General features: G+C 47.0%; 2 protein-coding genes across 6 annotated transcripts in view; both read right to left on the reverse strand.

The window, feature by feature from the left end:
• Nucleotides 1–4,765: 4,765 nt before the first annotated feature.
• The window catches only part of IRF2 (interferon regulatory factor 2), a 141,198-nt gene continuing 125,554 nt past the window's right edge, over nucleotides 4,766–20,409 (reverse strand). The window contains exons 7-9 of the mRNA XM_049864892.1: nucleotides 20,244–20,408; nucleotides 7,431–7,477; nucleotides 4,766–6,080 (exon numbers count right to left, since the gene is read on the reverse strand). Coding sequence (XP_049720849.1) covers nucleotides 5,772–6,080; nucleotides 7,431–7,477; nucleotides 20,244–20,408 — 521 coding nt within the window. The 3' untranslated portion in view covers nucleotides 4,766–5,771. The remainder of the gene's footprint in view (nucleotides 6,081–7,430; nucleotides 7,478–20,243; nucleotide 20,409) is intronic.
• On the reverse strand, nucleotides 7,490–20,237 carry LOC126065133 (uncharacterized). Of its 5 annotated transcripts, none has more exons than XM_049864884.1 (2): nucleotides 14,684–20,237; nucleotides 7,490–14,217 (listed from the first exon to the last, which is right to left on the reverse strand). In XM_049864884.1, exons 1-2 carry the CDS (start codon nucleotides 14,730–14,732, stop codon nucleotides 12,209–12,211), a joined length of 2,058 nt encoding a protein of 685 aa, XP_049720841.1. In that variant the 5' UTR covers nucleotides 14,733–20,237; the 3' UTR covers nucleotides 7,490–12,208. The 5 variants fall into 5 exon arrangements, with proteins under 5 accessions (XP_049720841.1, XP_049720845.1, XP_049720844.1 ...); XM_049864888.1 differs by having other exon boundaries at nucleotides 7,490–12,795; nucleotides 13,108–20,237; XM_049864887.1 differs by having other exon boundaries at nucleotides 7,490–12,795; nucleotides 13,030–20,237.

Raw genomic sequence — 20,409 nt, forward strand, 5'->3', positions numbered from 1 at the left:
TTCCAACCTTCATTGTTGATGGCAGAGGCGGAAAAAAAAAAAAAGCAGCTGTAAATCAGCTCCTCCAGCCTTCCTAGGAGCCCTGGTGGTGCTGTCGTTAACAGCTTGGCTGCTAACCAAAAGGTGGGCAGTTCAAATCCACCAGCTGCTCCTCCGAAACCTTATGGGGCAGTTCTACCCTGTCCTACAGGGTCGCTATGGGTCGGAACTGAATCCACAGCACCTAACAACAACAGCCTTCCCATTTGTGAACGCATTCTTCTCTCTATTCAGTCCCATTCTGCTTAAAATAGCTGCAGCGGTCTCTGTTTCCTGTACCTGAACCCTACCGATACACAGTTGTCCTTTTTCCCTCTAACTGCCTGTCTTTGCAACTGCCAGCCCTTTACTTGATTCTTTAAGCTCTGAGATGAAAGCTTTGAGTATGTCTGTCACTCTTCCCTCAGCCTGCTTTATTTTTCTTCATGGCACTTATTGTCACTGAAGGATTATTTTTATTTACTGGTTGGATGTCCACCCCAACTATGGACTTTAAGAATCCATTGGAGCAAGGATTTTGTTTTGTTCACTTCTGTACAGCCCTCTAACTCTTGGAACCAAACCAGGTGCCATCTAGTTGATTCTGACTCATGGTCATCCCATATGAACAGGACCAGCAAATAGAGGGAACTCAATAAATATTGTTTAACGAATGAATCTACTTTTCTTAACAAATTAGTACTAAATCAACGCATTAGTCACAGGCCCATCAACAACATAGCCTCAATAACTCCTCCTCTTGAAGCTTCCAAGTAGTCCTCAGAGAACACAGAATGACGTGCTTTCTCTGACGTCAGCATTAAAATCAGGGTGACCAGTTCTTCCTCGTTTACCTGAGACTTTTCCAGTTTTAGCACTGAAAGCTCCATGTCCTGTGAACCCTTTTGGTCCTGGGTAAACTGAAATGTTTGATTATCCTAATTAAATCAATGAGGTGCTAAGGAAAGACATTTGGAATTACATTAAATTAATCTTGCAAATAAGAGAGTTTGAAACATGAATCTGCCAAGTGAGCCTGTGGTTTCCTTCCCACATCACAGCAGTACTGCAAACGAGCCCTGAACCATCAGCTAGAATTAGAGCAATGACTTTGAATTGCAATTTACATTTTTACAAAAATTCCTATTTGCCTATCCCCTGAATCTTTCAGCCTGAGTCTGCGGAATCTCTTCTGTACTGCCTGTGGCTTTTGCTGTTAAACCCCAAGCGGCCTTCGATTCAGCCCAGTCTCATGCAGGCCCCACACACCATGAAATGAAACCCTACCTGGTCCTGTGCCGTCTTCATGATCAGTTGTGGATCAGCCCGTTGTGACCCACAGGGTTTTCGTTGGCTGATTTTCTAAAGGTCACCAGGCCTTTCTTCCTAATGTATCTTAGCCTGGGAGCTCTGCTGAAACTCGTTCAGCATCATAGCAACATGCAAGCCTCCAATGACAGACGGGTGGTGGCTGCGCATGAGGTACACTGGCTGGGAATTGAATCTGGGTCTCCCACAAAAAAGCAGAGAATTCTACCACTGCATTGCGTGGTTACACGTGAAAACTGATACATGGGCTTCCCAGAGAAAAGATGCTGCAGCGCTCACAGCACGAGACCCTGTCGGTAAGGCAGAAGTTCAAATTTATAATCTCGCTGGGAGACAGGAGAACTCTGTTGAGAATATATATTGATGTTAATTCTAGGAATGAATGACTGATTTACTCATCACCAACCATTAAGAACTCATCCTCATGTAGCTCGCAGCTAACATTATCCTGGAACTTAGGACAAAAACGTCAACACCTCTGAACTGACGCATTAGAGAGAATTTGGAGAGCAATAACATTCTCAGACACTGGACCCAAGGTTCTGGCAGATGTAGCATGTCGGGTATTCTCTTTCCCTGAGGATTCACGTGAATAATGTTTAGGTGGGTCAATTTTTTTAAATTCTTCTCAAAAAAGAAACAAAGACATTGTCATCTTGGAATCTGTTTTGCACCTGCAGAAACAGTTGTGTTACTAAAATCAAGCATTTTCGCCGCACAGGCTGCTGCACGTGAGGGTGCTGTTTCTCCTGCCGTGTGCGAGGGGTTAACGCAGCAGCAGTCGCACAATCCCAGCACAGCGTTCCACAGAGCCGGCAGCTTCTGTCCGAGCATGTTAACAGAACAGATCTGGAAACGCTGACCAAACCTCCACAGGGCAGCCTGCTTGGAGGAGCAGACGCACACACGCAGCTTTGCTCCACAAGAAACCTGGTCAGAGGACCCCCCAAAACGCTTTCGGACTCTGTGAACCCTGAAACGCCCCGCATCTCGATCCTTCCACAGCACGGCCCAGGTTCTTGAACAGACTTAACGTTTATTTTTGCTAAAACCAGTTATTCGGCCCGGCTACTTCCTTCCTTCTAGGCACTATTTTCAGCAGCAGAGACACAGAGCCCTGCACCTGTTAGCCTGACCACAGAGAAAAAAAATACTCTACAAAACCCTCATTTATCTAAGCAGCAGTACCAGCACTGCTGTTTTCCTAACCTTAGAGCTAGGAAGAAGTACCTGTCCCTGGATTCACGGTTCACAGGTGTACGACATGCCTCAGTATCTACAGGGCCACTATTAGTTGAAACTGACTTGATGGCAACGGGTTTTGCTCAAAGGGGTGACCCATGTACTGGCTGCAGAGAATGGAGACTATTGTTCAAAAGGCAGTCACACCAAACTTGCTACTCACCCATTCACACACTACACCTACCATAAAAGCCTACTGGTTCACCCAGACACCAGCCGGATGAAGCACATGCCCCCAATACTTCCTCTCAGTGGTCCACAGATGCCCCATCTCACTCATTCTTCTTCTGTCAACCCTAAGCATTGTGTGACTGCTGCCTGCTTTCCTACACTACTGGCAAGTAGCCCTTTAAAGTAATACATAGCCTGGTCAGAAATATTTTAAGTGCAATTCTGTTTTTCATGGCCTTATTGGCATTGCATTATTAACTTTAAAACTTAAATGTTGGATTTCCAAATCCTGACCATTCTTCTACCTGATAAGGTTCTGTTTAAGTCCAGTTAAACCACAGAAGTGAAGCAAGTTTGGGGCCTGCCGGTTGCTAAGGAGGCAGGGGTGTGAGCTGGGTACTAAGTCAAGTCTGAAGGACAGAAAGTGGGAGGGAAAGAGAGGCTGCCCTTAACCCTTTGGTAGCCAGCCCATGTGACATAGGGTCACCTTCCTTTATTGTCATTTAAATTTAAAAAAAAAAAAAACAGGATGAATAAAGGATTTAGAGATAAAATAAAAATTACTGAACTTGTTTGTTTAGGACCCAGGAGAGGAGTGGTTCTGGGCTGAAGAGCATGGTGCTAAGAAGGCCAGGGAGCATCCCTTTCCCTCCTTAGGCTTCTCCTTTCACTGGAGATACAGGCTTTCCAGGGAAATGGAGATGAGCTCACAGTCACGAAGGGCGCTGCTCACAGAAGTCGTTCATCATCAACGCCTGGCACTACATCAGCCAGTAGAATGCTTCTGTTAATTTTTGTTAGGGCTGGATAATTTTATACCGCTCTATTTTTTTTTTTTTTTTATCTGCTAACCAAAAGGTCGGTGGTTCCAATCTACTGGCTGCTCTTTTGAAACCCTATGGGGACAGTTCTGCTGTCCTATACGGTCACCGTGAGTTGGAATCAACTCAATAGCAAAGGGTAATTGTATCTGCAGCCACACAGAAGGAGTTAGATATAAAAATAGCCCTTTGTCCTTACACTGAAGGAGGCTTTTCAAATATTAACTTGGCAATCTCCTCGACGACTTCCCCGAGGTGAGCTGAGTTTTACTGTTCTGATTTTATAAACGCAACAGCAGCAGGCGAGGTCAGTGCAGACTTTTCCAAGGTTGGTTACACAAGGTTGAAGAACAAGGGGTGAGGAAGGGAATCAGGCCTTCCTGAATTCGTATGTCTCACACCAAAAGACAGACTCTAAGTTCTGAGGGCAGGGCCTATGTCTAAGGCCCCAGGTCCCAAAGACAACATGATGGATCTAAGTAGGAACCCAGTAAGTATTTCTTGTTACTGAAAACAGCAACATAAATACAGACCTTTAGTCACACGTGTAGCCTCTGGATGGAAGCGCAGAGGTGGGTGGCATGTGCTCACAGCAAGGAAGTGAGTAACAGGGTGGGTAAAACGGCTCCCTCTGCAGTCACACCAGGAGCCCCTGGGTGCTGCCAACAATTAACATGCTGGGTTGCTCACAGAAAAGTTGGAGATTCAAGTCCACCGAGAGGTGCCTCAGAAAAAAGGCCTGGCGATCTAATTCCAAAAAATCAGCCACTGAAAACCCTGCGGAGCACAGTTCTACTCTGATACACGTTGGGTCACCATGAGTGGGGACTGACTCAACTGACCTGGGCTCATCTCACACTCTTGACCTTTCCTATCTACATGGTCTTGAGTGAAGGCATTTTATGGTCACTCTCCATTTCCTCACACGTGAAGTGGAGGTCATTCCCTGTTGTGTAGCATACCTGTGCAGATAAAGAAGGCAGCCCGTGTAATGTCAGCACAGCCCTGGCTCAGTTAAGCACTCAGCAGAGGGAGTGACCTGCATCCTCACAGCAGGATCTCCAGGGTCTCTGGTGGTCCTCAAGGGAAGACACTTTGGTCCCCAAGAAGAAGTAATACTTTGTCAGTCCTACCCCACATTTGTGCTCTAAAGTAGACACAGACAAAGCCAGGCGTGATGCCCATTAAAAATTTAACTATATATCATATTCATTTATTATCGATCCACAGGATATTTGATTGCTACATGAGCTCATATAAGCTTTTCACCTTTACAAAATTAAAAAAAAAAAATTGTGCCACAAGGATGTAATAACAACTGCTGATAAACAAGAAAAGGAATCTTAAAATTATAAATTTGCCGTAGAAAAGATAAAAAACAATTATATTTTCTTTAGAATTTTACCTTGAATAAAATATTCCCCTGTATAAAAAATAAAAAAGCTTGCTCTGGTTAGAATTAAGAGTATTTTTTGTCTTCAAATCTGGGAATTTGCATAATATTTCCATGATAGTTTTCCTGTGTACCGCGTGGCATTCAAGCATAGCAGATCAGAAAGACTTTTTTTCTTTTTTTAAAGCAGTCTTAAAGTGGGACATCTGTATAGAGGTTCATTTTCTTCTCCTCCCCCTCAGGCGCGTGGAACACAGCCTTTTAGAGAAGGAAAAGTAGGAAAAGAACCCAAAGGGACAGGAAGGGAAGCCGGTAGGGGGCAGGGAAGGGGAAGTCTGTGCTGTGAAGCAGAGCAAGATCATGAGAAGGCTATCTGTAAGTGCTTTACGATAAGGTGCAGAAGCCGACTGCAAGGTCGCTAGTACTGCCCTATGTACATATTCACAAGAATAAAAAATTCCAGCTAGTTCACATTTTCTCGTCCATTCTGAGGCATCCACTCCACCATGCCGGCCTTGGCTGCCCACTGCAGGTGTTGGTCCTATGACATCCTTGAACTTGAGGGAGCACCCCTGGGAAGTCCACCAGACTCTAGAGAGATGTGTTTACCAATGCGCTGGAGTCCTGAGTTAAAAAGAAGCTCCAGTATTGGAGTTGGACACAGCAATCAATGTTCTATTGTCAAGGCTTTTTCCCTTAGATTTGCCTAAAACAGGTGTCAGAGAGAAAAATAAAATACAGACAAACAACAAAACAAAGCTAAGAAATCCCAACAACCACCAGGGAGAGTCAAAGGCTTAACAGCTCTTGACCCGGGCCTGGGTGATATCTGATGTTTTCTTGATGACGCTGGCCCGAGTCTCCTGGTCTGGCCGACTGCTGCTGGGGGCTGCAGTCACAGAGGGAGCGAGGGGGAGGTCTGCAAAAGTGGGCCAGGAGCTGTTGTAAGGCACCGGACAGCTCTCCTCTTTGATGGTGACCTGGAGATCAGGCTTGTTGGAAGTGACAAAAGTCGCCATGCTGGGCAGCAGGTAGGTGCTTCGTGTCCCCATGTTGCTGAGATATTGTTTGCCTTCGATATTCCTCTTCCTCCAGTGGGGCCGCCCCTTTCAAAGAAAACAATTAAGATGCATTTTTTTCTTTTCCTTCTATTGAACGCCACCGGTATAAAAAAACCCACCACTCTTCCCATGTGTTGGTGTTTCAATTGAAAAGAGTCACAGAACAGCAACAGCTTAGCAGCTTTATAAACCAAAGCCCAGTGCTGTCGAGTCTATTCCGACTCATAGCAACCCTATAGAACAGAGTAGAACTGTCCCATAGTTTCCAAGGAGCGCCTGGCGGATTCGAACTGCTGACCCTTTGGTTAGCAGCCGTAGCACTACTACGCCACCAGGGTTTATAACCCTCCCTAAAATCCACACCCAGCCATTCATACCCCAAGCAGTGATTTCTCTTCCTTTTTAGTCAGTCCTCATTTGCTGTCCCAGAAATATAGCCAAAACTATTCTATGAAGGCAGGAAAACAAGGCAGCATCTCAGATCCCAGTTCCGTTCTGCCCTGGCTGCCCAGCCTGATGGTTGGATAGGTTTGAGGGTGGGCTGGCTGGTTTGTCAGGGCTCCTTGGCCCTTCTCTGAGAGCCCAATCTCCATTTTCAAAGGAGGGTCCAGTAAGGACTAACGCACGTGCCCTGGACTGCTTTCAGTGGGTGCAGCTCAGAGCCCAGGAGGCCCTCCAAGCAGCTCAGAAAAGCTGGAACTCTGACCGTGAAGAAACAGGGTCAAACGTACAGCAGCATCTACACTTTGTTTTGTCAGAATTCCTGCACTTCACTTGAAGGTATTTGGTATCTTTGGAAATTACTAATTCAAACAACCATTACTCCTCTCTCCCTCTTCCTCTCTTTCATGCACTCACGGGTGGTGAGCGCGCACGCGCACGCGCGCACACACACGCACACACACGCAAAACCGTCCCCTGCTTCTACAGCCACTTCCTGCTATTGTGTGAGGCCTGCCTGGAACGGGGAAATCGGAAGCCTGCCAGCTCAGAATCGAGATTAGCACACAAGCAGCCTCTGGGCAGGGATCACAAAGGGAGGGGAATCCAGGGATCTGGGGGCCTCTTGCTTAGCCCTTCCTGATGCTTCCTTCTGGTGGTTGCTTTGGCCACTCCGGACATTCTATTTCTGCCTGTGAATTAGGATATTTATAGTGGTAACAAATCGTTCCCTGGTCTCAACTTCAGTTCCATCTTCCTGCCATCACAGCCTCTTGCTAACGGTAATATTTCACTTCTTTCCCTCTCACTGAGCTCCCGAAGTTTAATAATTCAAAATCCAAAAGCAAAACTCATGATCGAAATCTTAAAAACTTAGCTATTAGCAAGGAAAACAAAGTGGCCTCTGGGAGTGCCCTCCCACAGTGTCTCTGGACCATGTGGTGCCACGCTTACCTCAGTGCTCTCTTCATCACTGGGCACACTGTCGGTAGTTTCGCTTTCTGTTCACAGAGAGAAAAACACAAGGCATCATTCCTGCCACTTACGCTGTTTCGAGGCTCAGGCAGTGTTTTAAAAAAATATATCAGTACTTCTTTTCTCAAAAGAGAAATGGATAACTCAACTAACCAACCCCCTCCCCTTTGTAAGGTCAAACACAAAAACTTCTGATTGTGAGATGCTGCAGTTTTAATTCTGTAATGCCGGTCCTTTGGAGAAAGCTGGTTTTAGAGGTGTTACGGTTGTTAGTTACTGTCCAGTGGATTCCAACAGACGATGACTCGACATGTACAGAGTAGAACTGCTCCATAGGGTTTTCCAGGCTCTGACCTTTCAGAAACAGATTGCCAGGCCTGTCTTCTGAGGTGCCTCTGGGGGGGTTCGAACAGCCAACCTTTAGGCTAGCAGTCGAGCGTTTAACCATTTATGCCAGCCAGGGACTGCTTCAGCAGTGAGGGGTGGCTTTATATTCCACAGCCAGGCTAAGCTGATTTCCCAACGCAGGGGCATTGGTTCCCGTGGCGCCAATCTGCTTTCTGCTCCCCACGCCCTCTGCTTATGCCTGATGGCACCTCAGCACCTTTCCCTCACTGCTGCTCTGTCCACAATGCCCCACGCTGGTCCTCTCTCCCAGTTCATGTCAATTACTTCATTTAAATCCCAACTTAAAGTCAACAGTATCCAGAAACTCTCTCGATCTCACCGTCCTGCTCAGGTGCCTCCTCTCCCTGCAGTACCTGTATCTTGGGTTTGCAGAGCCGTATCTTCCACCTGGCTTACGGTGGTGGATAGATTCTAGGGTGGCCCCACAAGCCTCATTTCCAGGTCTTCACTCTCCTGTGTGATTCCCTCTCTTGGGAGTGGTGGGACCCATGAGTTGCTTCTAACCAACAGAATACGGCATATGTGTGATTACATGTACACGATTAGGTTACACAGGATGGCACCTGTTTTGTGAGGAGACGCTATCCCTTGCGGGCTTTGAGGGGGTGAGAGACCATGTTGGGAAGGCTGACATGGTAATGAACTAAAGGCACCTTCCAGGCAACAGCCAGCAAAAACTGAGGCCCTTGATTCTACAACGTGCAAGGGACTGAATCCTGCCACCAAACACATGAGCCTGGAATTAGGCCTCAGATGGAAGGGCGGCCCTGGCAATACCTTGACTGCAGCTTTGTGAGGCCCCTGTAGCAGAGGGCCCAGCTAAGCCAGGCCTGCACTCCTGACACAGAACCAGGGGGGATGACAAAGGACGTTGTTGTGGGGCAGCTCTACTCTGTCCTATGGGGCCGCTGTGAGTTGGAATCGGCTCGACAGCAGTGGGTTTGGTAGTTTGGGGTTGTCATTCTTAGGTGCCATCGAGTCAATTCCAACTCAAAGCAAACGCATGTGACAGAGTAGAGCGGCCCCATAGGGTTTTCTAGGCTATAATTTTTATGGGAGCAGATCACCATGTCTTTCTGCCACGGAGGGATGGCACAGATACATCATTTTCAGCCACTAAGTTTGTGGTGACAGTGTTTCACAGCCAGTCAGTGACTCAGCTTCCATCAGTTGTGAGACACTCAGCCTCAGTGAGCTGCAGCCCCCTATAAAATGGGGCTGGTGATACCTTCCTAAGAGAACTATTTGCTGCATAAATGAAAGGGTGTAGTGCTCACATCCAGCACAGGGCACGCACACAGCAGACAATAAATAAATGTTAGTTAGACACCCAAGAAATGTTGCCACACAAAACATATTAAAATACACATTCCTACGTCCCTTACAAGGAGCTCTGGTGGTGCAAAGATTAAGTGCTCGGCTCCTCATCAAAAGGTCAGTGGTTTGAGCCCACCCAGCCTAGAAAACCCTATGGGGCCGCCCTACTCTGTCGCGTGTTTGCTTTGAGTTGGAATTGACTTGATGGCACCAAAGAATGACAGACAACCCAAAACTATCAAACCCACTGCTGTCAAGTCGATTGCCACTCACAGCGACCCCATACAACAGAGCAGAACTGCCCCACAACAATGTCCTTTCTATCCTAAGCTCATCAGAGCTTTCAATATTAGATAGTACAACAGGCTGGATGAAGAGAGTCAAATCAAGAGAGAGTGATTACGTGTCACCTGTACATGTAATGGAGTGGCGCAGTGGTTCAGAGCTCGGCTGCTAACGAAAAGGTCGGCAATTTGAACCCACCACCTGCTTCTTGAAAACCCTGTGGGGCAGTTCTACTCTGTCCTATAGGGTTGCTATCAGCTGGAATCAAATTGGCGGCAATGGATTTTGTTTTTTTATTTTAGGGGGAAATGTAATAATTTTTTTTAAAGTAAAAACATTTTAATTTTTTTTGAAGTATAAAAAACGAATGGTGCGCAATTTTTCAGTGTTGACAAGGCCATCGAAAAATGATGAACAAAGGGGAGCATTTCAGAAACAAGTACACCCTTAAACCTTTTGCTGTCAAGTCGATTCAGACTCACGGCGACCCTATAGATCAGAGTAGAATGGCCCCATAGTGTTTCCAAGTAGCAGCTGGCGGATTCAAACCGCTGATCTTTTGGTTTGCAGCCATAGTACAGCCACTGTGCTACCAGAGCTCCAAAGAGATCACTTAATCTGGGTCATTCATTGTACAGACGAGGCCTAACGAGATACCTTATAAGGCTGTTTATGATGTGCTGTGAGCCTGGGACGCATGGGCTGCTGCGCATGCAAGTCTTATTCAGCCCTGGGAGGGTGCTCAGTGGCAGATACCACAATCCCCCCACTATGCAGGGGAGCTCCGACACTCTGGTGCCTTCTACCCTGGCCCCACTGAGGGACTGGCCTTCAGGTTCACATCTTGCTGGTGGCAGAGCTGGGACAGACGTCTTCCAGCCCAGGCGGAGCCCTCCCTACCACACAGAACATCAGCCACAGACCGGGCTCTGCAAAAATTAAAGGCTAAAGAAAAAGCCAACAAGCTATGCCACAGGCTCATTTCTTAAACAAAGAAAAAGAATGGTGACTACATGGTCCCACCCCAGAGCCACCCTGCACCTTTCTCGATCACTGCCTCCAGTGGTTTCACAGCCAAAGGCTGACCATGAGTAACTAGAGAACAGGCCTCTACACTCCTAGGGCCTGAGCTCACGTTTCCCGAAAGCATCCCCAGCTGGGAGCAGCAAATGCCCAAAGAAGGCTCCAGCCTCGGCTGACAGCGCAGCCATCGAGACAAGCTGACAACACTAAGCACAAGAAAGGCTTACACACAAAAACAAATTAAAAGCAGCAAAAAAGAACATTCTCCTCTTCACACTAGCCCTCACACTAGCTCAGTATCCTGAAGAGGCAGGAATTAGCACTGCCACTCCTATAAAGAAAAATGAGGAACAGAGATGTAGAGAAACTTGCCAAAGTTAGTAACTGAGTCAGCAGAGTGGGGAGAAAACAAAACTGCACTTCAGATCCCAGGGCCTCCGGTGCTGAACGCAGGGCCTCTGCCTCCATAAGGCTCCTGCTCCGCCAGCCTCTGACGCAATCTCAAGATCCCCTTTCTATTTTTATGCTTAGCTTTCTTTGTGCTCCAAAGCCAAGGTTTCTCTTCCTTCCATACATGGCCAGGCCCCTTCACTCCTAATTATCCTGCATAAACACCATCATCTTTGTTCCTCTCCTCTTCGTATACACAGATGCCACAGGCACGCGCTTGCTGGAGGAAAACACTGGGGTCTAGGCTCCATCGCAGTCCAGGTGGCACTGCACGGAGGGGCTGGAAGTCAGACCTTCAGTAAGATTCCTTGGTAAGACCACGATCAGAACATTAATTTCCTTTAATACCCACTTTTCAGCTCAAAGAAAGTTTCAGACAATACATATGTTTTGAAGTTATGGTTTAAACTGACATTAATAAATGTTAGCTGAAGAGCATATGTAGTTTTGAAGATTAGCTACTTCTGAACTAAACCAAAAAAGAAAGAAAAGCCAAAAAAAAAAACAAACAAAAAAACAGTTGTTGTTGAGTTGACCCCGACTCCTGTCGACCCCATGTGTGTCAGAGTAGAACTGTGCTCTGCAGGGCTTTCAGGGGCTGTTTTTTTTCAGAAGCAGATCTTCCAAGGGGCCTCTGAGTGGATTCGAACCACCAACCTTTTGATTAGCAGTTGGGTGCTTAACTGTTTGTGCCTCAGGGCTCCTACTTCTGAACTAGAATCTCAGTGGCCTTGAGTGCCTTCAGCCTAGGAGCAGGAGACGCTCAAAGCTTCCACCTGAGGACCCAAGACACGTCCGCTGGAGCAAAGCTTCCACCTGAGGGTCCAAGACACGTCCGCTGGAGCAAGAGTGGCTCTCACACCCACGACCAGATGGCGGGAGGTGTACTCAAGGCCACTGTCCTCCGTTTTCGTAGTTTTACTTCGCCATTGTCACTTTTGTCATAAATATACGACAAATGAGGTCACCGCAGTGCCTACTTCTGGGTCAGTTACTGCGAAATATCAACATGAGACATTATTTCATTTTCAATCAAGAAATATTTCCATTTTGATTATTTTGGATGTTTAAAAATGCACTTTGAATACAATAGAATAAAAAATCTGGCGTAGCTTCATCAGCACAGTTTAAATAAGCTGGGAATTTGTAGCTACAGAGTGAGTAAGAAGTCCATGATCCTGAGCAATTCACTTAATCTTTCTGGTCTCAGTTTCCCTGAAAGTAACTGGGGTGAGAGGGAAGGGGCAGATCTGGATTAGAAGACCTCAAAGGTTTCATCTTCCAGTACCCACATCGAGGATCACGATCTCCTTAGGCTCACGCACTGTATCAGCTTCCCTGAGGATACACAGAGACACTGGGCAGTGCACATCGAGGATCGTGATCTCCTTAGGCTCACGCACTGTATCAGCTTCCCTGAGGATACACAGAGCCGCTGGGCAGTGCACATCGAGGATCGTGATCTCCTTAGGCTCACGCACTGTATCAGCTTCCCTGAGGATACACAGAGACACTGGGCAGTGCACATCGAGGATCGTGATCTCCTTAGGCTCACGCACTGTATCAGCTTCCCTGAGGATACACAGAGCCGCTGGGCAGTGCACATCGAGGATCGTGATCTCCTTAGGCTCACGCACTGTATCAGCTTCCCTGAGGATACACAGAGCCGCTGGGCAGTGCACATCGAGGATCGTGATCTCCTTAGGCTCACGCACTGTATCAGCTTCCCTGAGGATACACAGAGCCGCTGGGCAGTGCACATCGAGGATCGTGATCTCCTTAGGCTCACGCACTGTATCAGCTTCCCTGAGGATACACAGAGCCGCTGGGCAGTGCACATCGAGGATCATGGTCTCCTTAGGTTCACGCACTGTATCAGCTTCCCTGAGGATACACAGAGACGCTGGGCAGTGCACATCGAGGATCGTGATCTCCTTAGGCTCACGCACTGTATCAGCTTCCCTGAGGATACACAGAGCCGCTGGGCAGTGCACATCGAGGATCGTGATCTCCTTAGGCTCACGCACTGTATCAGCTTCCCTGAGGATACACAGAGCCGCTGGGCAGTGCACATCGAGGATCGTGATCTCCTTAGGCTCACGCACTGTATCAGCTTCCCTGAGGATACACAGAGCCGCTGGGCAGTGCACATCGAGGATCGTGATCTCCTTAGGCTCACGCACTGTATCAGCTTCCCTGAGGATACACAGAGCCGCTGGGCAGTGCACATCGAGGATCGTGATCTCCTTAGGCTCACGCACTGTATCAGCTTCCCTGAGGATACACAGAGCCGCTGGGCAGTGTACATCGAGGATCGTGATCTCCTTAGGCTCACGCAGGGTATCAGCTTCCCTGAGGATACACAGAGCCGCTGGGCAGTGCACATCGAGGATCATGGTCTCCTTAGGTTCACGCACTGTATCAGCTTCCCTGAGGATACACAGAGACGCTGGGCAGTGCACATCGAGGATCGTGATCTCCTTAGGCTCACGCACTGTATCAGCTTCCCTGAGGATACACAGAGCCGCTGGGCAGTGCACATCGAGGATCGTGATCTCCTTAGGCTCACGCACTGTATCAGCTTCCCTGAGGATACACAGAGCCGCTGGGCAGTGTACATCGAGGATCGTGATCTCCTTAGGCTCACGCAGGGTATCAGCTTCCCTGAGGATACACAGAGCCGCTGGGCAGTGCACATCGAGGATCATGGTCTCCTTAGGTTCACGCACTGTATCAGCTTCCCTGAGGATACACAGAGACGCTGGGCAGTGCACATCGAGGATCGTGATCTCCTTAGGCTCACGCACTGTATCAGCTTCCCTGAGGATACACAGAGCCGCTGGGCAGTGCACATCGAGGATCGTGATCTCCTTAGGCTCACGCACTGTATCAGCTTCCCTGAGGATACACAGAGCCCCTGGGCAGTGCACATCGAGGATCGTGATCTCCTTAGGCTCACGCACTGTATCAGCTTCCCTGAGGATACACAGAGCCGCTGGGCAGTGTACATCGAGGATCGTGATCTCCTTAGGCTCACGCACTGTATCCGCTTCCCTGAGGATACACAGAGACGCTGGGCAGTGCACATCGAGGATCATGGTCTCCTTAGGTTCACGCACTGTATCAGCTTCCCTGAGGATACACAGAGCCGCTGGGCAGTGCACATCGAGGATCGTGATCTCCTTAGGCTCACGCACGGTATCAGCTTCCCTGAGGATACACAGAGCCGCTGGGCAGTGTACATCGAGGATCGTGATCTCCTTAGGCTCACGCACTGTATCAGGTTCCCTGAGGATACACAGAGCCGCTGGGCAGTGCACACCGAGGATCATGGTCTCCTTAGGCTCACGACTGTATCAGCTTCCCTGAGGATACACAGAGACGCTGGGCAGTGCACACCGAGGATCGTGGTCTCCTTAGGCTCACGTACTGTATCAGCTGCCCTGAGGATACACAGAGCCGCTGGGCAGTGCACATCGAGGATCGTGGTCTCCTTAGGCTCACGCACTGTATCAGCTTCCCTGAGGATACACAGAGCCGCTGGGCAGTGTACATCGAGGATCGTGGTCTCCTTAGGCTCACGCACTGTATCAGCTTCCCTGAGGATACACAGAGCCGCTTGGCAGTGTACATCGAGGATCGTGGTCTCCTTAGGCTCACGCACTGTATCAGCTTCCCAGAGGATACACGGAGACGCTGGGCAGTGCACACCGAGGATCGTGGTCTCCTTAGGCTCACGACTGTATCAGCTTCCCTGAGGATACACAGAGCCGCTGGGCAGTGCACATCGAGGATCATGGTCTCCTTAGGCTCACGCACTGTATCAGCTTCCCTGAGGATACACAGAGCCGCTGGGCAGTGCACACCGAGGATCGTGGTCTCCTTAGGCTCACGCACTGTATCAGCTTCCCTGAGGATACACAGAGATGCTGGGCAGTGCACACCGAGGATCGTGGTCTCCTTAGGCTCACGACAGTATCAGCTTCCCTGAGGATACACAGAGACGCTGGGCAGTGCACACCGAGGATCGTGGTCTCCTTAGGCTCACGCACTGTATCAGCTTCCCTGAATATACACAGAGCCGCTGGGCAGTGCACATCGAGGATCGTGGTCTCCTTAGGCTCATGCACTGTATCAGGTTCCCTGAGGATACACAGAGGCGCTGGGCAGTGCAAATGATAAACGCACTCTGCTGCTAACCGAGGGTCAGAGGTTCCAGTCTACCCAGAGGAGGCTCATAAGGAAGGCCTGTCAATCACTTCTGAAAAATCAACCATTGAAAACCCTATGGAGCACAGTTCTACTCATAGTTGCCATGAGTCGGAATCGACTCTAAGACAACTAGCTTTTGGTTTTGAGAATACATAGTGTCGAGCCATCTCAGGAACATTATGGGAAGGAAGGCAATAACTTTTGTCTTAAAGCCTTTTTACGCTCTAATATCCTAGTAACATTTTTCAGAAAGATCTGGTTCAAGTTTTAGTAAATAGATGACAAGGATTTCTTTCCATCCAGCATTTCCTCAATTGCTTTTACTAAGAGGCTTAATTAAAAGGTTCAGATCAGAGTCCTTTTAATCTTAAAGCAATTCTATCTTTGCCCCACCCAAAAGTGTGCAAGCCTGCTGTGGTTTCCATAGGGATCCAAAGGCTTTACTGGCCTTGCTGGTCAGCAGGCGCTCTCCATTCTCTCTGCCATAAGCAGTTCCTCCATGGTATTATACCTTCCTCGCGAACTTATTCCCCAACCCCCTCTCATGTCCCCCAAAAGAAATCCTATTATGGCTTTCTTTCACTAAGCCTTCAAAAACTTTCTAAGAGGCCACCTGACTGTAGCCCTTTAAAAATAAAATGAATGACTGTCTTCTAGAGCTTCCTGAGGGAGTCTCGGGGTGGCCCACACTATTAATGTGCTCAGTGCTAACCAAAATGTTGGTGGATCCAGTCCACTCAGAGTCACCTTGGAAGACAGGCCTGGCAATCGATTTCCAAAAGATCACAGCCACTGAAACCCTATGAGCACAGTTCTACTCTGACACACACGGGGTCATCATGAGTTAGAATGGACTCCATGCAACTAGTTATTTATTTATTTATTTAAAGAGCTTCCCAAGGGTGGGCTTTGGGGGATGCTGCCCCAGCACCAAAGTTTACAAAATCATACTAGAATTCCATGCTGTCTTAAAACATCCAACGTAAGGACTTCCATTCAAAGAAACTGCTTTTCTTGTTTCTCATCATAATATTTAAAACAAAGAAGAGAAGACAGACTTGCAAGCTGAATGTGGTTTTAAGATACTACCAGAATAATATTTAGTGATCAGTAGGGGAAAAAACAGCAAAGGACAGCTCCCAAATACCAGTTTTCTGAGCAGGGAGGTAAGTGGGGGTGGTTAGAGGAGGCCGCAGTTCTTCAGAGTCACACAGGGGAACCCTGTCATGAAAAACAGGCAAACAGACTATTCAGTTTGGGAATATAAAGTAAGAAAGGTGAATACAACCAGAAAACTGTCTTTCCTAGCAGAATGCTAAAAAATTACTATTATGGACTGAATTGTGCCCTCCCAAAATATGTGCTGTAAATCCTAACCTCTATGCCTGTGGTTATAATCCCATTTGGGAATGGGTTTTGTTTGTTATGTTAATGAGGCAAGATCAGTGTAGGGTATATCCTAAATCAATCTCTTCTGAGATATAAAGAGATTAAACAAGCAAGCAAGAAGACAAATGGGGGGCGGGGGGCATTGATGCCAACCCACATGGAGACCTTCAAGGAACCAGGAAGCAGAAGCTGAAGAGACAAGGACCTTCCTCCAGAGAGAAAGCCTTCTCCTGAATTTAGACAGCCTCCTAAACTCTGAGAGAATAAATTTCTGTCTGTTAAAGCCATCCACTTGTGGTATTTCTGTTAAAGCAATACTAGATTGCTAACACACTGACTAAAGGACTTAAACTAGCCATGGTCCGTAACAGATAAAGTTTTTGTTTGTAAGCTCTAGAAAAGCAGTGTTAATGACATTTTGGCTTCATCCAATACACCTCTCTCCAGAACCCAGACAATGAAAACAACTGAAAGAACTAGAGCGTGAGCTGACAAGCCAGGTTCCAACAAAACCTCCTGCCTCCTGCCATCCTGGAACTAAAATCCTTCTCTTCAAATCCGTGCAAACGCCCTGAAAGGGGTAAGGAGATTTTCATTTCTCTCAACATGGAGCAGCTATTCTCGGGATTCTTCTACTAAAGCAAAACGCCACGGCTGGCAGGACAGCAAGAAGAGGTCCTTCAAAAATCTCCAAGAAGACAGAAAATCCTACAACAGACAAACAGAAAAGTCTATTCTAAAGCCCCAAGCCTTAAAAAAAAAAAAAGTGCATGGGGTCTAATAATGCCTGGTACAGCATGATGTACAAGAGTCACGGATTTTTAGCCATAGTTGTGTAAACACAGACAAAGCGGCTTAGTGTTTCAAGCTGCAGTTTTCTCAACTGTAAAATGAAGGCAGAAATATTCTGTCTCCTTTGGTGAATGCTTGTGAAAATCAAATGAGACCACATGCAAGCAAGTGCTGTGAGTGGCCAAGCCTGGTGCAGTCTCCCGGGCAGCATGACAGCCGGGGGCTGAAGAAGAGGGTCTATCTGTGCTACCAGCTGTTTGTCCTTCAACACACTGCTTTGGCTTGGAGTCCTCAGTTTTAAAGAGTGGGTAATATTGGTGCCCACGCTGAAAGGGTTATTCTCACGAGAATTAAACAAGTCAATTGCTATCAAGCACTTAGCACAGTTCCCAGGGTACAAGAAGCATGCAACGAATTGTAGCTATTCCTGGGGGCTGGCAAAGGACCTGGCACACGTAGGAGTTCAAAATACGGTTGATGAATACGTACGCACTGACAAGCCCATTCTGTTTGACAGATTATAAGCTACTTGTAGCCGAGGTCTGTTCTCATTTTCCTAGGATAAAGGAAAGTTGGGGTTCAGGAAATATTACGTTAGTAGTGGCTGCTAATTCACAAACAACTGGCCACTTGAGTCAATCAAATTCTAATGCTGACTTTATACCAGTCAGGGAGGTGTCGCCCTAACTGGGTAACACTCCACCTGGCAGCATAAAAAGGACCCTGGGAAGAATCCCTGAACCAGTCACCAGAGCCAACTCTACCAGCTGCTGTCAAGTCGATTCCCACTTAGGGGAACTGTGCTCCATAGGGTTGTCTTTTTTTTTAAAAAAAAAAAGGTATTTTATTATGTTCTCAGTGAAAATTTACACAGCAAATTGGTTCCCATTTAACAATTACTATACAAATTGGTGACACTGGTTATATTTTTCACAATGTGTCAACATTCTAATTAATTCTAGATGTTTCGTTTCCAGTGATGTGGTTTTCCTGTCCCCTTACCCTTTCATCTTTGCTTTAGAGTAACTGTTAACCATTGGTCTTACGTCTCATACAGATGATTTTTTAAAGGTATGCAGTACTCACTGGTAATTTTCTGTATTTTATGAGCTGATCAGTTATTTAGCTAAAAGGTGACTTTGAGGTAGTTGCAGTTCAAGGTTTATGGTTCAGGGCAACAGTTTCAGGTAGTCCTCTAGTCTCAACCAGTCCAGTACATCTGGGCTTTTAAAGATTTTAAGTTCTATTTCACATTTCCCCCCCTTCTCTCTCCATCTACTGTGGCCCTGATCATAATGGTTGTGAGTAGTAGCTGGACAGCAACTAGTTCTTCTGGTCTCCAGGCAGATGAGACTGTGGGTTCATGTAGACTTTAGTCCTACAGGCTAGTTTCTCCTCTTAGTCTTTGGTTTCCTTCCTTTTCTTTTGCTCCAGATGAGAAGAGGCCAACAGCTGGTTCTTAGATGGCCTCTCATAAGCTTTTAAAAACCCAGACACTACTTACCAAGCTAGGATGCAGAAAATAAACTTTATGAATTATACCAGTTGACTGAGTTGTCCCAAGAGACTACGGTCCTAAGGCTTCAAACCCAGGCTAATCCCATGAGGTGTTTGGTATAACCAATCTAAGGAGTATCAGTTATAATATATGTATTATATATGTACATGTGCATGCATATATGCATGCACACACATGTGTCTATACACACGTTTAGTTATATGTATCACACACACACATACACACACATATATCCATAGGGTTTGCGATGGCTGAGTCTCTGGAAGTAGATCATCTGATTTTTTCTCCAAAGTGCCTGTGCGTAGGCTTGAACCTCCAGCCTTCAGTTAGCAGCTTGATAGCATTAACCGCTGCACCACCAGGGACTCCTGACAGTAATCACCCATGATAGGGCCTCTGCTTTTTTTTTCTTTTTAATATTTGAAAGCAATAACATGACTTAGAATTTATATTTCCTAATTATGAAAGAAGAGCCCTGCTGGCACGGTGATTAAGAGCTTGGCTGCTAACCAAAAGGTCAGCAGTTCAAATCTCCCACCAGCTCCTTGGAAACCCTACAGGGCAGCTCTATTCTGTCCTATAGGGTCACTATGAGTCAGAATCGACTCAACGGCACACAACAATGGCAATTATGCAAGAGTCCTCAAAATTAAGTGGAGATCATCAGGAAGTGAGTGTGAGATGATGTGACATTGATGGGAAAAATGAGCCATCACTTTATTCTGTAAGGATGGAAGAAACAACAGAATCTGTTTCTAATGCTTTCACAGTATCTAGACCAATTCTGGAAACTATACGGCTATTCCCTGGGGAAAAAGAAATGAGCTCAGACACCTGGCCTCCTGAGAAGCTGTGCTACACAGAAAGGAGAAAATACATGGAAGTGACACATAGACTTGATGGAACAGGCTAGATCCAGCAATGAGCTTCGAGTCTGAAGACTGGGTTCAAGTCCTGGCCCAAACACTTATTGACTGTGTGGATTTGGGCAAATCACTTCACTTCTAAAACTAAAGGCACTGGAAGGATGACCTCTAAGCCCCTATCCAGCTTGGACAAATGCCATTAAAAACACCCTGCAGGATTTCTGAATACTTGCAGTGAAAATAAAGTAGACTCTAACTGCTTCCCCCAAAGAAATCTTAATATTTGTTAGTCATGCACAGAAGTGCTATGTGATCGAGTAAAGAAATGCTGTAACCATATTTTTTAACTGGGAACAAAAGTGTGCAACAAGACATTGGTCCAGGAAATTAAAGCAAGAATAATTCCATCAAGAATAACCCCTAAGACAGAGGAGAGATTCCTTGCTGTGTGGTGAAGCCACTGGCTCTAGACTAAAGGAGCAGCCTTGCTCGTTCCTGGCTCAGTTCAGAGATCTCCTTCTGCTGGCTTACCTGCGTAGGAAGACACAGGGGATATCTGCAGAGGGTAGAGCTCGCTCATGCTGACTGGCTGCTCATCACTTTCAGTGGTCACCTCTACGACTTGGCAAATGTCCGGTGGGTTGGTGACAATCTCTTGATCCTCAATGTTGCCGCCCAGGTGAGACTGTCCTACAAC

The sequence above is a fragment of the Elephas maximus genome, chromosome 21 (genome assembly GCF_024166365.1).
Source record: "Elephas maximus indicus isolate mEleMax1 chromosome 21, mEleMax1 primary haplotype, whole genome shotgun sequence".
NCBI classification, from domain to species: domain Eukaryota; kingdom Metazoa; phylum Chordata; class Mammalia; order Proboscidea; family Elephantidae; genus Elephas; species Elephas maximus.